At 24.6% G+C, this 16,832-nt stretch overlaps 3 protein-coding genes across 3 annotated transcripts; 2 read left to right on the top strand and 1 right to left on the bottom strand.

Moving 5' to 3' along the window:
• Positions 1–2,985: 2,985 nt before the first annotated feature.
• SF1 (splicing factor 1, putative) lies at positions 2,986–6,253 on the top strand (the record flags this gene model as incomplete). Its single annotated transcript, XM_029006642.1, has 2 exons — positions 2,986–5,679; positions 5,876–6,253. 2 exons carry the CDS (start codon positions 2,986–2,988, stop codon positions 6,251–6,253), a joined length of 3,072 nt encoding a protein of 1,023 aa, XP_028863111.1.
• A 4,020-nt stretch (positions 6,254–10,273) lies between these two features.
• PmUG01_12042900 (protein transport protein SFT2, putative) lies at positions 10,274–11,636 on the top strand (the record flags this gene model as incomplete). Its single annotated transcript, XM_029006641.1, has 4 exons — positions 10,274–10,818; positions 11,053–11,131; positions 11,290–11,353; positions 11,542–11,636. The coding sequence occupies 4 exons, from the start codon at positions 10,274–10,276 to the stop codon at positions 11,634–11,636; spliced, it is 783 nt and encodes a 260-aa protein (XP_028863110.1).
• Positions 11,637–14,203: 2,567 nt separating this feature from the next.
• On the bottom strand, positions 14,204–15,082 carry PmUG01_12042800 (conserved Plasmodium protein, unknown function; the record flags this gene model as incomplete). The annotated part of the gene is made up of 1 exon (XM_029006640.1): positions 14,204–15,082. One exon carries the CDS (start codon positions 15,080–15,082, stop codon positions 14,204–14,206), a length of 879 nt encoding a protein of 292 aa, XP_028863109.1.
• Positions 15,083–16,832: the final 1,750 nt, after the last annotated feature.

Here is a 16,832-nt window from a genome sequence, read left to right as displayed (position 1 = left end):
TGTTATGATTGTATCACTATTTTATGTCCACTTTGTTATCATTTAATTTTTTTTTTTTTTTTTGTGTACTAGTAAAAATTGCAGCCATTATCACGTACATGTGTATAATGTATGTGTATACGGGCGTATATATATATATATATATATATATATGTGTATGCATATGTGCAGATATATATTTAAGCCTTGGGCTCTGAACGCCTCAGCTTTATCATTATTTTTTAGAACAAATTAAAGGCAAATTAAACTCATATTAATCCTCATATTGAAATCAAATTTTGAATTATTATTTTTTTTTTTTTTTTTCTCTTTTTCTTTTTCTCCTTTTATTAAAGGTAGAAATAAATCAACAAAAGAACAAAAAGCAGGCAAGATACTTAAGAATTTAAACTTGCCTGAATTTCATATACCACGACTTTTAAAATTTCCCAATTGATATGTACATATATGTGTATATATACACGTGTATGTAATTACATATGACAGGCTACCATATTTCTTCCCGTATATGTGTGCCTCCTTTTGAAAGATACATGTAAATATATGCATAAATATATATGTATAAACAAGTATATATGTACACTTCCCTTCAAAGGTGGGTTTTGCAGAACGATGTATTTACTTATAAAGAAATCGAATATGTAAACATTACACTCTTTTTTTATTTTATAATGTAGTTTCATGCTTCATTATATATATTTATGGAACATTCATTTTGTAAACTTTATCTATAATTATTGTTGCACGTAAAACTTTGTCAATATATATTATGAACAGAAGCACTGTTCCTGAAACATGAAAATGGAAAAATATTTACCCCTAATATATTTGTGTGCATTTTGTACAACTTTTTCGTATTTTTTTTTAAAGGAGTATTTAAGCACTAGCAAGTACACGCGCGCAAGCTCAAACATACATAGTCATGCATACATGTTTACATATATATATACATATATGTATACATATATACATGTTAGGACAGGAACGATATACCTTACCTAAGTATGGAGGTTCTCCCCCAAGTTTGCTCGTCAAAAAAAGCACCAATTCATTTTTACCTTCAAAATTTTGACAGTGGTAAAAAAAGCGCACACTACAAATTAATTAAGACCATTAATAAAATAAAATGGAGAAAGAAATCAAAACATTGTATTTTTCAAAACATAAATATATGCCCATTTTCTTTGACATATTTTACTATGTATATATGTGTTAAAATACATAGTATTCTATGCCCTTTATGAAAAAAATAAAGTTTTCGTGAACTAGGAATAAGGCGTTAAAAAAGAATAAATGAAATATGTTTTTTCCCTTTAATACTATTCAAAAATATTATTCCCAAGATTAAAAGATCATGATTTATTTATTTATTTTTTTTTTTTTTTTAATAATATTGTTTTCAAAGCTTTTCAAATTATTGGGTTTCGGGATACTATATGTTATTGAAAAAGGACATCTAGTTTTTTTCACTCTATTTTTTCAAGTTTTACTTTTAATTTTGTCAAATTTTAATTTACATTTTTCATTTTTTCTTATTTTTCCCTTTTCACATTTAATTATTATTTTTTTTTTATATGATTTAAACAATTTAACATGACTACTTTTACCGCTAACAATTTTTACGGTAAAAATATTCCATTCAGACAAATAACAAAAAAGATAGTTAAAACTTTTTTACCCTTTTTATTCATTGCATTCAAAAAATTTTACCAAAATAATAGTATTTTTACTATCGCATCATTATTATTTTTTTTTACAATTTTTATTTTTTTTACAATACTGTTATGATTATTTTTATTATTCTTATTATTTTTATTATTTTTACTATTTTTACTATTTTTACTATTTTTTTATTATTTTTACAATTATTATTTTTTTACTATTACTATTATTGTTAATGCTATTATTTGTATTTTTACTATTTTAGGATATATTTTGTGCAACAAAATAAAAATGCTTTAAACGATTTTTGTGAAACTTCTATGTTATTGTAAATAAAAAGATGAACATTTATATAATACAGTAATAACATTATTATAAATAATGTATAATAATATGTAATACCATTAATGTATGCATTTCTTTTGTATATGAATTCGCCAAAAGCAAAAAAAAACAAATGTAAAAGGGAAAACAAAAAAAAAAATACGTAATATATATACACAAAAATAAGTATATAAATACATATATATATATATATATATATATATACGGTATTACTTTTATATATGCTTTACTTAAATATGCAGTACTTTCTATTTTTCATACAATAATCAAGAGAAAAATAATTAAAAAATGAATTATAAGCAAAGAAGAGCAAATGACATGACCTTATAAAAGAGGAATATGAAGTTCTTATTAAAATTACGTAAATCAAAAAAAAAAAAAAAAAAAAAATAAATAAATAAATAAATAAATAAAAATAAATAAAGAAAAAACAATAAAAAAATAAAAAGCAAGAAAAAAAAAAAGAAAAAAAAAGAAAACTCTGGTTTTAATTAAATAGTAATATTTACCTCAATGTAAAACAGAGAAAATTAGATAAAAGGGAAAAAATGAAAGAGCATATATGATCAACAAAAAATAAACACAGTAAATTTATATGCGCATACATGTATATGTATATATATATATATATATATATATATATATATATATATATTATATTACATATATGTTTATATGCGTATATATGATTGCCCTATTATTTTATATGTGACTTCATGACAGATTTGGAAGAAAATCTGCCATTGGTTGAAAACATCTTCATGTAATTGAATAAATTTTGGTCATATAATAACATAAAAGAGGAAGAAAACACACATATATCATATATGCATACAACTTCCGCAGTACATTATACCTTTTCACATAGGCAGTATTTCACATGCATAATTCTTCTTCACATATGTGCATGTCCTCACTTGTGCATACTTTTATGAACATGTCATATTTTTCATAAATTTTAAAAAAAATGTCCTGAAAATGGAAAATAATTCTTATTTTGACGAAGTAGAAAAGCTGCTTGAAAATAAAAACAGCTGCAGCAAAAATGTGAACGGAAATGTTAAGAATGAAATAAGCGAAAATATAAGAGCAAGAAATAAAAACAGAGTGAATAATAATAAGGATAACAACAATGACGACTGTGAAGATACTAACTGTGAAGTTATGAACGGAGAAGGTATGAATAGCGAAGGTATGAATAGCGAAGGAATGAATAGCGAAGGAATGAACGTTGATGAAAATAATTGTGAATACAGTACTCGTGAAGATGAGGAATTTGTTTTAAAAAAAGGCAGTTCCAAAAATAAGAATAATAATAGTAAAAATACACTAAATGGAAAAAGAAAGAGCAGTAGAAGGGGAAAGCAAGTTAAGGGTGAGGAGGGTGATTGTAATACCGAAAAAGAAAATGTAAGGACAAGAACGAGGAGAAAAAAGGTTCAAGAGGATAATAATAATAATAAGAAGAATGAAGGTAATAATGATGATGGTAATAAAGACGATGGTAATAACGATGATGGTAATAATGATGATGGTAATAGAGACGATGGTGATAATGATGAGGATCTAGTGAAGGAAAACACAAACGAATTAGCAGAAATAACAAATAAGAACAAGAAAAGTACCAGGAAAATAAATAATGCGCTGAACGGGAAATATGAAAAAGATGAAATGAATAGTTTTGACAATTCAAATAATAATGAACATATAAGAAATGGGGAAAAAAATAAACACAAGAACAGTCATATAGAGGAGGAAGCTAGAGAAAAATCCCCATCCCTTGAAAAGAAGAATGACGCGCCATTAGAAGAAACACAAGTTCAAATTAAAAAAGAAACTGACAAATCGAGAGGAAAAAAAAGGAAAACGCATAGAAGTTTAGTTATTGACGATCGAGAAGATGGTAAGTGTAAGGGCGATGAGGATGATAAGGATGAGGAGATTGAAAGGGGTAATGAGATCGATAAGGATGATGAGACTAACAGGGGTGATGGGGCAGATAAGGATGATGAGGTTGATGAAGATTATAACGACAATGAAAGTAGTAGTGGAAACGAAAGGAAAGACATGGAAAAGAATAAATTGTCCAGTAAGGACAATGAAAAGGAATCTAAAATAAGGAAAAAACACAAATCTGAAGAATGTTCTTCAAACTTATCTTCAGTAGAAGATCGTAGTGATAATATAAGTAAACATAAAGTCAAGGTAAGAAAAGAAGATGATGAAATAGAGGAAGACAAAGATAAGAAAAAAGAAAGACATAAAAAAAGAAACTTGAGTGGTGAACGAAGTTCATCCAATAAAATACGTGCAGATTATGATAATGATGATGATAAAAAAAGTTGTTCAAAAGACAGACATAAAAAAAGAAGAAAAAGTAGGAATGATATGCAAAATGAAGAAAAAATGATAGATCAGAATTCCTCGTCAAATGAATACTCTTCAAGTAATGAAGAACATAGTCATAAAAGAAGAAGGAGAAAATCGAGCTCTAGTAGCGCATCCAATTCTAGCAACGTAGACGAACAGTATCATAGGTCAAGAAGTAGAAAAAGAAGGAAACATGATAGGTATGAAAAATTGTTGAGGAGGGAAAAGGAAAAAGATAGAAGAAGACATAGAGATAGGGATGAGGACAGAGATATGGACAGAGAAAGAGACAGAGAACGAGATAGGGACCGAGACAGGGACCGAGACAGGGATCGAGACAGAGAACGAGATAGGGACCGAGATAGGGATCGAGACAGAGAACGAGATAGGGACCGAGACCGAATAAGAGAACGGATAAGGAGGGAAAGGGAAAGGGAAAGAATCAGAAAGGAGAGAGAAATTGAAAGAGAAAAAGAAAGGGAACGAAGAGAAAAAAAAAGAGAAGAGAGGAGATTAAAAGAAGAGATGGAAGAAGCAAAAAGAGATGATTTAACTGTATTAGTATTAAATTTAGATTTAAAAGCGGACGAAAGAGATATATATGAATTTTTCTCAGAAGTGGCTGGAAAAGTTCGTGATATTCAATGTATAAAAGATCAAAGGTCAGGAAAATCAAAAGGAGTAGCATATGTTGAATTTTATACTCAGGAATCTGTTATAAAAGCATTAGCAGCTAGCGGATATATGTTGAAAAATAGGCCAGTTAAAATAAAATCTTCACAGGCTGAAAAGAATAGAGCAGCGAAAGCTGCAAAACATCAACCAATTGATCCAAATGATATTCCATTAAAATTATATATAGGAGGTTTATTAGGTCCCTTAAGTAATATAACAGAGCAAGAATTAAAACAATTATTTAACCCTTTTGGGGATATATTAGATGTAGAAATACATAGAGATCCATATACAGGAAAATCAAAAGGTTTCGGATTTATTCAATTCCATAAAGCTTCAGAAGCAATTGAAGCTATGAGTGTTATGAATGGAATGGAAGTAGCTGGAAGAGAAATAAAAGTTGGCTATGCCCAAGATTCCAAATATCTTCTAGCTTGTGAGAATACTCAAGAAAGTCTTCTACAAAAGCAACAACAAATAACAAAGAAAGTAAAAAATGAAGAAGATGAACAGGACAATGAAAAAATTGATCATGATGATGATGACGGAGGAGGATTAATAGCCGGTGCAGGAAGTAAAATTGCTTTAATGCAAAAACTGCAAAGGGATAAATTAATGGATAACAACGTAATTTTTTTTTTTTTTTTTTTAACCTTTTAAATATAGTTTATTTTTTTTATAAAATTTTTAACAATAGCACAATATATCTTTTGTTTTCAATTATATTTGTATCTTGTTTATTTTTCATAAATTATGAAATTGTCACACTTTTTGCAAATAAATTAAGCACATGTCTTATTTTATTTATTTTTTTTTTTTTTAGATATCCAATAAATACGCTACTGGAGCAAATGCAATAATGGGTAAAACTGCATTAATATCACCCACTAATCCTATAAACAACGTTACACCTAATTTAGTGTTATGTAATATGTTTTCACAAAATGATGATAATATAGGAACTGACCCAGACTTTTTTAATGATATAATTGAGGATGTAAAAGAAGAGTGTAGTAAGTATGGTAACATTATGAAAATATGGTTAGATACAAAAAATATAGACGGTAAAATTTATATTAAATATTCGAATAAGGATGAGTCATTAAAAGCATTTCAATTTTTAAATGGAAGATATTTTGGAGGTTTACTTATAAATGCATACTTTATTATGAATGAAATGTGGGATTCCATATGTAATTAAATTGAAAAATAATTTTATATTATAATATATAACATTATTTTTTATTTAGTAAAACAGAATTACATATATACGTGTGATCAAAAAATAAGGTAAATTTTTATGCTCAATTTTAAGTATAAATGTGAAGCCTGAATTTTTCCTATTTATTTTTTTTGGGCGTCTTTCTGAATTTTTTTTTTAATCTACCATTAATACATCAAAATATTTTTATTTATTTTTCGCTTTGCACATTGTTCACACATTGAGTATACATATATATATAATTATAGATAGATAAAGCTGTAAAAAAGAAAACGAATTTATAGGCGCAGAGGCATATAATGGAGAATATATTCTTAATGTGTTTGGAGGGAAAATGAGAATAAGTATATTATTGCCAAAGTGTATGCACATATCCTTTATTTTGATTGTTTATTCTATATAAATAATATATACATAAGTGAGCACTGAAAAAATTGTAATTGTTTAATAAAATGAAAGTGAGAGCCGGGAAAAAAAAGGAAATTTTTGTCCCATTAATTGTTAATACATATACATAGTACAAATGCTTATACGCAAAAAAAAAATAAAAAAAAAAATAAAAAACTATAAATCATTTACATGAAGAAAAAACAAATAATATTAAAAAAAATTATTTGCAAAGAGTTAAAATTAACTATTTATTTTTTTTGTCATATATGGATTAACACATATAATTTTATTTTTTATGTTTATCATTTAGGGTAATTTACAGAATATATGTATTAAGAAAACAAAAAAAAAAGTTTGGATATTCTTGAGTTCTTGGTTATAATTTGTATACACCTTTACCGGATAATATGTACTTATATATTTACGCATATATGTACATACGTAAATATATATACGTACACACGTGTGTATATGTGTTTGTATACTTACGATTTTTCTGTAATAATAAACGATTAATCGTTATTATAGTTCAAAAAGGATAAAAAAAAAAAAAAAAAAAAAAATTAATTGTACGTTCAGTTTTTTTATTTTTTTTTTCTTCTTTTTCCCGAAGATGTTGTAAATATATAGAAAAATCATTAGGATTAAAGCATTATTTTAAGGCTATCTTAAATGTTTCATTTAAGTGTTGTTTTAAGATTTACTAAAACATATTCATTTTATGAAGAAATTCAATATAAGAATTACTTTTCTTTAATGTAACTTACCGTAATTTTGATAATTTAAATTCTGCACAATTTAAGGTTTTATGAATTATAAAATGAAAAAGTGTGGTATTCTGCTATTAATAAAAAATACAAAAGTACATAGCTACATACATACATGCGTACTAACATATATTTATTTATGTATTTTATTCATTTTTTACTTATTTTTTTTTTTTATAGATTTCCTAATGCTATAATATATGGTTTGGATTTTTATGACCTTAATTCACATCACCATATAAAATGGAGTAGTAAATATTCTTTGTTTTTTTAAATGTTTTTTAAATATATGATATATTATTAAAATATTATTACAGATGTCTAAACGTGAGTACATTTTTCTTATATTTTTTAAGCAGATTACTTTCATAGATTGTATTAAATGTTATTTCCTGCAATGAAAATGTATATTTTATATATAAAATATTTCATTAAATTTGGAGTAAAGTTAACAAAAAATTAAAAAACACATAAGCACTAATGTGTGTTTGTGATATATATTTTTTCTTTTCTTTTCTTTTTGTCTAATATATGGCATTATGTAATTATGGTATTTGTTTTGTTTTTTGTATTATGTTTTTTTCTTCTTTGTTTTATCTTTTTTGTTTCTGAATTTCTCAACTGTTTCCATGCTTTCAGGTTAATATCTTTTTAATTTTTTCTTTTTTTTTTATTCATTTTTCATCATACTGTATTATATATATATATTATTCGTTTTTCCTTTAAAACTACTATTTTTATGAATATTATATATTTTTTAAATATTGCAACATTTTTTTTTTTTTTTTGGAGGAAAAAAAAAAAGTAATTAAAGTAAAAACAACATATCAATTTAATGGTACTTTTTTACCTGAATGGGAAACAATTCATATATAAACATATATTTATATGTATAAACATATAAAACTAGAATGCTGGTTGATAATATAAAATTTTTTTTTTCCTTCTGTTCCTCATAAAATAAAAAAAAAAATATTATATACATATATACATATATACATATATACATATATATATATATATATATATATATAATAGTAATATACTATTAAATATATCCGTTTTGCTACTATTTTTTTTATTTATGTAGGATTTTTTTCCCCTTACTACAAATTGTAACAATCTGCATTCAATAGCAACAGTGTTGTGAATATATTGTTTTTATTTAAAAATATATTAATAAAAAAAAAACAGTAAAATAGTATAAAAATTAAAAAATCAATTTATCCATTTTTATATATTTATGTATAAATTTACAAAATATATATTTTGTATGAACGCTGTTCTTTTTATAGATATAAATAATAAACTTATTCACAAAACACTTTTGCAATATTTTTTATAATTTTTTCTTCTACAATATTGTATATATAAATAAATCTTGTATTTATATATGTTTGTAATATTATGTTATATTTTATGCATATATATATAAATATGTACGTAACATATATAATATATACGTATGTATATAAAAATTTCTTTTTTACATATTATTATATTCTAATAAAAATAGTAATAATAATGAATAACAAATTTTAATATATATATTATACATAAATATGCAACATGCATATAATACAAACTTTATAAAAAATTTTAAATAATATTCATCTTTTTAGTAAATACATTACTTCAAACTCTTTTTTTCTTCCTGATGAACCTTCAATGATATTAAAATTCTTTTCAAAAAAAAAATATAATATTTACAAATACGTACATATGAATGTACAAATGTATGTATGTATGTATAAAGGTATATATAATAACGTATGTATAATATAATTTAGTATTTATAGTAATTCTTATATGATATATATATATATTTTGTATATTACATAAATAAATGTAGCATTTTCGTATATATATACATATATATATAATATAATATAAGTTTATGTATATATATGTTTTATCAGAGGACTTTTTTATTTCAGCTGGAATTAGCTTTCATTTTTCTTCCTTTTTTTTATTTATTTTATCGGATAAGTCGCGTATTTTTTTTCTCATTTTATTTCTCAATAGATAAAATTAGAAATATAACAAAATTGCATATAAAAAAGATTCATGTTTAAAGTCTTTTAAATAGTAATATTTATATTGGTATTTTTTTAATTGATAATAATATAGAAACATAAAAAGTCATACATAATAATTTATATCATAAATGCTATAATTCAATTAATTATGTGCATATATATCTATATATATATGTATTTATGTATGATTATATGTTTGATTATATGCATCGTGTATAATTAAATTATTATCCTTTTAAGAATTTTTTTTTTTTTTTTTCATAAAAAACATAAATCAAAAATGATTTTTTAATCTACCCTTAGCTTTTTATTTCAATTGTATTGCATATATTCTTTTTCTCCACGTTTATTTATTTATATACGTAAGCTAATGTATTTGAAATGTATATATATATGATTTTTTTTAACCTTCAGCATATATATTTTTTGTTATATATCATGTACATATGCGTATATACATTTATATACAGAAATGTATGCATTTAATTTAACACCTTTTTTTTTTTTTTTTTTAAAATAGAAAATTTTTTATTTTTTTGTGACGAATCTAAATCGTTTCTTATACAATACTTACCAAAGGGGAGGGAAAACAAAGCAAATTGTTTTGTTCTTTTGTTTGTTTGTTTTTAAATATATACGCGTATATATATATATATATATATATATATATATATATATATATATATATATGAACATACGTACATAGCTAATACTCCCATACGCTTATCCACCCCTGTATGTCGTTCTTTTGCTATATCTGATTGCGTATTTTATGTAAGTTGTAAAAACAATTGTGTACAAAAATGGGGGGAGAAAATAACTTTGATGATTTGTCTTTTTTTGAAAATAATGAATTTCAAAACTTGAATAGGGAATTTTTAAGAGGATCAATGGATGGTAATCGAAATGAAGAAGACAAAGGGTTAATACATAAAGCTATAAATTTGTCAAAAAAAGGAGCAGAAAATATTCAAAAGGGTATAATAAAGACATTAGAAAAAACAAATTTAAATAATGCTCCATCAATAGTATCAAATTCTACTACAGCAGATACGGGATCAGTCTTTTCAAATTTTCCATCATTTAATAGTCAGACAAGGGAAAATGAATCGAATTCGCTTTTTGCCTTTACGACATTATTATCTTATAAGAATTTTCCAATTTTTTGTTTGTTATTTGGAATTAGTATACTATTTATGATACTATCCTTTTTTACCTTACCAATGATTGTAATATCCCCGAGACAGTTCGGTTCTTTGTTTACCATATCGTCAATTTGTTTTGTTGCGTCCTTATCATTTTTAAAGGGTATATCAAGCCTCTATTATCATTTGATAGAAAAAAAACGGTAAAAAAAAAAAAAAAAAAAAAGAAAGTGAAAAGGAAAAGAAGCGAAAACGCGAAAATGGCAAAGTTCATGTGACGCATCTATAAAGGAACATTTAAAATTTTTTGCTATAATAAAAGTTTATTCATTTTCAAGAAGTTTCATTTTATAGAGCTTATTTTCTTGGTTATTACATATAATTATAAAAATTACATTAACGATTTATTTATATTTTTATTTCTTTTTTGTTTTTAGCCTTCCATTTACTGCTGCTTATATATTATCTTTACTTTCCACCTTGTACTTCACAATAATTAAGCCGTTGTATTTATTGGTAAGCACATATCTTATGTTCATAAAAGTAAATACTTGTTCGATTAGGCTTATTTGTAGTTATGTATTTATACGTATACGTGTATATATATATACTTGCTTTTATATTTACATGTATATGTATACATACACACATGTACATTATGCGCGTACGTACAGGCATTGATTACGTCGGTTGTCCAAGTGTTAGCACTTATTTCATTTATTGTTTCATACATACCAGGTAAAAAAAATTAATGAAACAAATTCGCATATTCCCACGTATACATGCATATATATATATATATATATATATATATATATATATTTATCTTATATGTATTCACATCGTTATGCCCCATCAATAGAATGTTATATACATATGAAGTTTTCTCATTCATTTACGTGTTTCTTTTTATTACGTATTTGTAGGTGGATCAGGTGCAATAAAAATGCTTATCAATGCGTTGGTCACATATATTAAAAACTTGTTCAGACAAAACAATTCTTCAGATTTACCGTTTTAATTTTTTTATTTATATATAAATTGTCCTATTATATTAATAATTTTTTAATACCTTGCGATGTTTCCTATTCACCCATTTTAAAAATTTTGCACGTATATACAAATATATATATATATATATATATATATATATATATATATTTATATTTATAATTATGTGTTTTTACTCTTTTATTTTTTATTTTTTCCCTTTTCATTTTTTTTTTTTTTTTTTTTGTGTATGAGTGCGTGAATAAATGCAATTTAAACTTTAAAAAAAAAAAAAAAAAAAATACAATATTTGAAGTGAACTTTGATTAAATTAGGGTAAAATAGTTAAAGCCCTAATTTATTTTATTGAATATATCATATTAATTGTATAATGTAGCTCTTTTTCTCATACTCCTTTGTATATTTATAAGTAATGGATTACTTATTTTCAAGTTATAAAAATTGGTTACAGGTGTATTATGAATATATATATTTAAAAAAAAAAATTTTTTTTTTTTTTTTTTTTTTGAAGTTGTAATGGAATGTAACAAGAAGTTTTGTCTGTTTCTTCATAAGAGGAAAAGAAATAATAAAAACTGTGTAAAAATGAAACAAGATAAAATGTACTCTTTATATCATTATACTCTTTAATTCTGCGAGATAAAAAAATATGTTTTCCGCTTTTTTCCCGACTACGTTATTGTGGCTGTTCGTTATTTAATTTATTTATGCATAGTTTAATGCATGAACAGCAAAGATATTATATTAAAATGTTTACAATTTAACAAATTCATTTTTTTTTTTTACATATTAAATTATTAAAAAAAAATTGTGTTATTCTGAAAGTAGAATTTAAAGTAAAAACTACTATTAAGTGGGTAGCCTTTTATTTTTGCGTCTCCAATTGTTAAAAGTAATTATACATACATATGTGCGTACATATACACACATATATATATATATATATTTATATATACATATATGAAAAGAAGACCGCTTTGCAAAAATTGAAAACATAAAGCCTATCCCCCAGCCATACAAACATACACACATACCTTTGCATACATATTATATAAATACATATATGAAGGAAATAGAAGAAAGAATCAGGACAAGGTATCTTACAAAGTGCTAGCACATACAGTTAAGCATATACCATTATATGTAAGAAGAAAACAAGTACTCTTCTATTTTACCTTAATTACCTATGTGATAGGAGTTCGCTTTTTTTTTTTTTTTTTTTTTTTTTTTACTTAGTTTTTGCTTTATACCAACATATTAGGAAAGATTACAACACCGTAATTATTCATGTTACTGCAACAGAAGAAATGCTTCTTTTTATTTCTTATCTAATTAAGAAATACTATTGACATAAAATTATATACTTGCTTATATTTTGAGTATTTGTTTTGACGTATTTTAATTATTATTACTTTACTATTTTTTATCTCTACGCTTCACAGGTATAGTCAATCGAACTGCTTTTTTAAGAAAGGGGGTTTACATTGGTATTTAGAGCATCCGAATAAGGTTAAGGTACAAGAAAAAAAAAAAAAAATGGAACATTGTACTTTCGTAATAGTGTACATAATACGCACACATACGTACATAATATATACATATATGCCTGCGCTGCTCGTTCTGTTGTATGTCCAAAATTATACACAACATTTTTACTCATTTGGACATATTTTTAAAGCAATTAAAAGGTGTCGCATAAATTATTTAAATATTTAATTATTACATGTGATAAACATTAAAAAGTAAATTTTTTTTTAAATTAAAGATATATTCACGTAAAAAAAAAAAAACAGGAAAAAAAAAAAAAAGAAAAAAAGCAAAAAAAAGCAAAGAATAAAAAGAATAAAAAGAATAAAAAGAATTAAAAGAATTAAAAGAATTAAAAGAATCAATAAATGAATGCAAAACACAGTACAGTATAATATAGTACAATATATAATATAATATAATAATATCTCAACAAGAAGAAACCGCCACCCACCAAAGGAAAAAAAAAGGGGGAAAAGGTAGATACATGCACATATATATATATATATATATATAAAATACACATATATATAAATACATATATATACATATAAAATATACATATATATATGCGTAATTTCTCCGACATGATAACGAAGGGTGATACATAATGACCACGTAATGTCGGTACATTTTAATAAAAATTTATCCTTTTCAGATGAACTTTCTCTTCCCTTTACTCAGCAACTCACTGACTCGCACATTACGCATATATATATGTAATATGAATAAAAATTCGCAGATGTTACAAATACTTATTTAGCTTCATATATTCAAGAAAAAATACGCCCCTTGTAATTTTTATTTTATCGCTGTTCGTAATTTGTTAAAGGAATATTTGGGTAGCGGTAAGATGAGAAAAAAAAAAAAAAAAATACTTTATAACAACAATTTGCACACTTTTTTGTGTACATGTGCTCATATATACCTAACAAATTGGTAGTGCACAAACGGAATATGCATCATACGCATTATAGTCTTTACACTATGGGTTCAACATTAATCGGTACTACCGCTAACGTTGATGCTGAAATCGCTATGCTCACCACATCATGAACATGCGCCGGGAAGGTCATCCAAACCACTACAACGAATCAACTCCTTGTTACAATTTGTTGTAGCACAGTTATAGCACTTCTCACTACAAGGACTACCAAATAAGCAAGGCATCCAACAGTTTGATCGTCCACAATCTACTGACTGTCTAAAACATGCTACACAAGTGTCTGACATTTTTAAATTTCGTTTGGCTAAATGCTCTTGAACACATATCATCGTTTTCTCACCTGACCCTATGTTGTCAACAGAACATTGTAAGAGGGTGCTAAAAAAATTATTACTGGGAGATAATTTCGAAGTATCTTTACTAAAAGCTTCTTGTTGGTTTTTATCAAAAATAATATTTCTATCTGATTCTGATTGACATCCATTAGTTATAAATGAAATATTATTTGCTTCTTCATTATACTGACATCCATCTAAATGTTTTGTTATATTATTAATTAATCCATTAATTGTATCCAATTTAACATCATGAAATAAATCCGAATTAAATATTATATGTGGTAATTTAAAAATAATAAATGATTTATTATGATCACATAAACTTTTTGTCATTCCATTTTTAACTAGGTTAGATATTGTATGTATTATTTTTCTAGGATTTGCAGCATTGTATTTTCCACTTAATAACTCTTTAATGTGCTCATTAATTATTGCTCTATTTTGTGTTGGTGCATGCCTTAAAATATTATTTATTGACTCGTTAAGCATATAATCATTTTTCCAGTTAGACTTCCAATCATTACTTATCCATTCATCATTTAATATAATATTTCCTGATACGGTAAACATAACCTTTAATTTTTCACTTAGTCCATTTAGGATTAGGACTAAAGAATATATCAACAAACTGTTTACTCTAACCATATTTCTTGTATATATCCTTAAAACGCACACACAAGGAGATTTGCACTTAGCTATTAGAAGTACGATCCAGTATCAGCAATCGTAGTATGTGTATATATATATGTATGTATGTTGGTATGTAAGTATGTGGCTATGTATATATATGTATGTTTATGTATGTATATGTATGTTTATGTATGTATATGTATGTTTATGTATGTATATGTATGTTTATGTATGTATATGTATGTTTATGTATGTATATGTATGTTTATGTATGTATATGTATGTATAATTGCATGTACGTATTTATAAACGCGAAAATACCCCCCTCATTCGAGAAATCGTACCTTTCTAATGATCTACAGTTAAATAAATGAGTACTTTTTTTACAGTGGCTATTATTATACCGCCTATTATACAGCTAAGCAGTAATAACTAAATTAACAATATTACAAAAAATACTCGGCAGGAAAATTTATAATACAGACGTATATGTATAAGTACAATTAAGAATAAAACGGAAAACTTGCACTAAAATATTTGTTAGATTAGAATGGACTAATAGTCTTCTAATCTAATAATACAAAATAAAAAAAGAAAAAAAAAAAAGTAATATTTCTCAACTAATTTATTTTTTTTTTACTGACAAAACTACAAGGTTTTCAAAGCTAAAAAAAAAATTAAAAATATTAACGTAAAAACACGAATCGTAAATATATATATTGCGTATTCGCATATAATATAAATTATAAGTATGCATATATAACTATATATATATTTACGTATATATATATATACCATTATATAACATATATATGTAAAATATTTATTTAATGTATAAATTAATTAAAATCTAAAAAAAAATTTCTTTTTTTATTAAAGTTTAAATTTTCTTAATTCATAACAAATTATAAAAAAATAGCAGAAAAACAAAAATTTAATTTCTTTTATTTTAAATTTATTTTTGCGTAATATAATCCGTACTGCTATATATATATACATGTACGTAAATATTATATTTAAATGTTTATAAGTATAATTGTATACGTACATGTATACGTATACATATACATATATATATATGTATATATAGAAGTGGTATATATTAAAATGAGGTGAAAGAAAATTTTTTATAGGTTTATGGTTTACATTTTATTTTGAAGCAGAACAAACATATATAATGACATATTACTATATTCGTACATATATTTATATAAATATATACATAGCAGATGAATACGCATAAAATAAAAACTTGCTTTACATTATTTTACATTAACATAGTGCAAGGCAGTAAATATAATTAGCGAGCCGTCCAAACAAAAAAAAATTCTGTCAGTATATAGGCCAAAATGAACGTACTGATAAAGTATTTGCATTATAATAAGGTATAAAAAATTTATGTTCGTATTATTCTCGTACAATTTATAATATATCTATATAATGTGCCAGTGCTTTAAAGTAGAAAATTTTAAATTTTCTGTTGATTATTTTTTAAAATAAAGAAGTACGAAGAAGGAAGAAGTTGAAAAAACTGAGAAAATGAAAACAAAACCATGTTGAACTAGTTTAACTAATGAACTAACCGAAATAGTTGAACTAGGCGAAGTAGTTGAACTAGGCGAAATAGTTGAACTAGGCGAAATAGTTGAACTAGGCGAAATAGTTGAACTAGGCGAAATAGTTGAACTAGGCGAAATAGTTGAACTAGGCGAAATAGTTGAACTAGGCGAAATAGTTGAACTAGGCGAAATAGTTGAACTAGGCG

The sequence above is a fragment of the Plasmodium malariae genome (assembly GCF_900090045.1).
Source record: "Plasmodium malariae genome assembly, chromosome: 12".
Classification (NCBI taxonomy): domain Eukaryota; phylum Apicomplexa; class Aconoidasida; order Haemosporida; family Plasmodiidae; genus Plasmodium; species Plasmodium malariae.
Note: the sequence above shows the minus strand (reverse complement) of the source record. Positions and strands in the feature narration are given on the sequence as shown.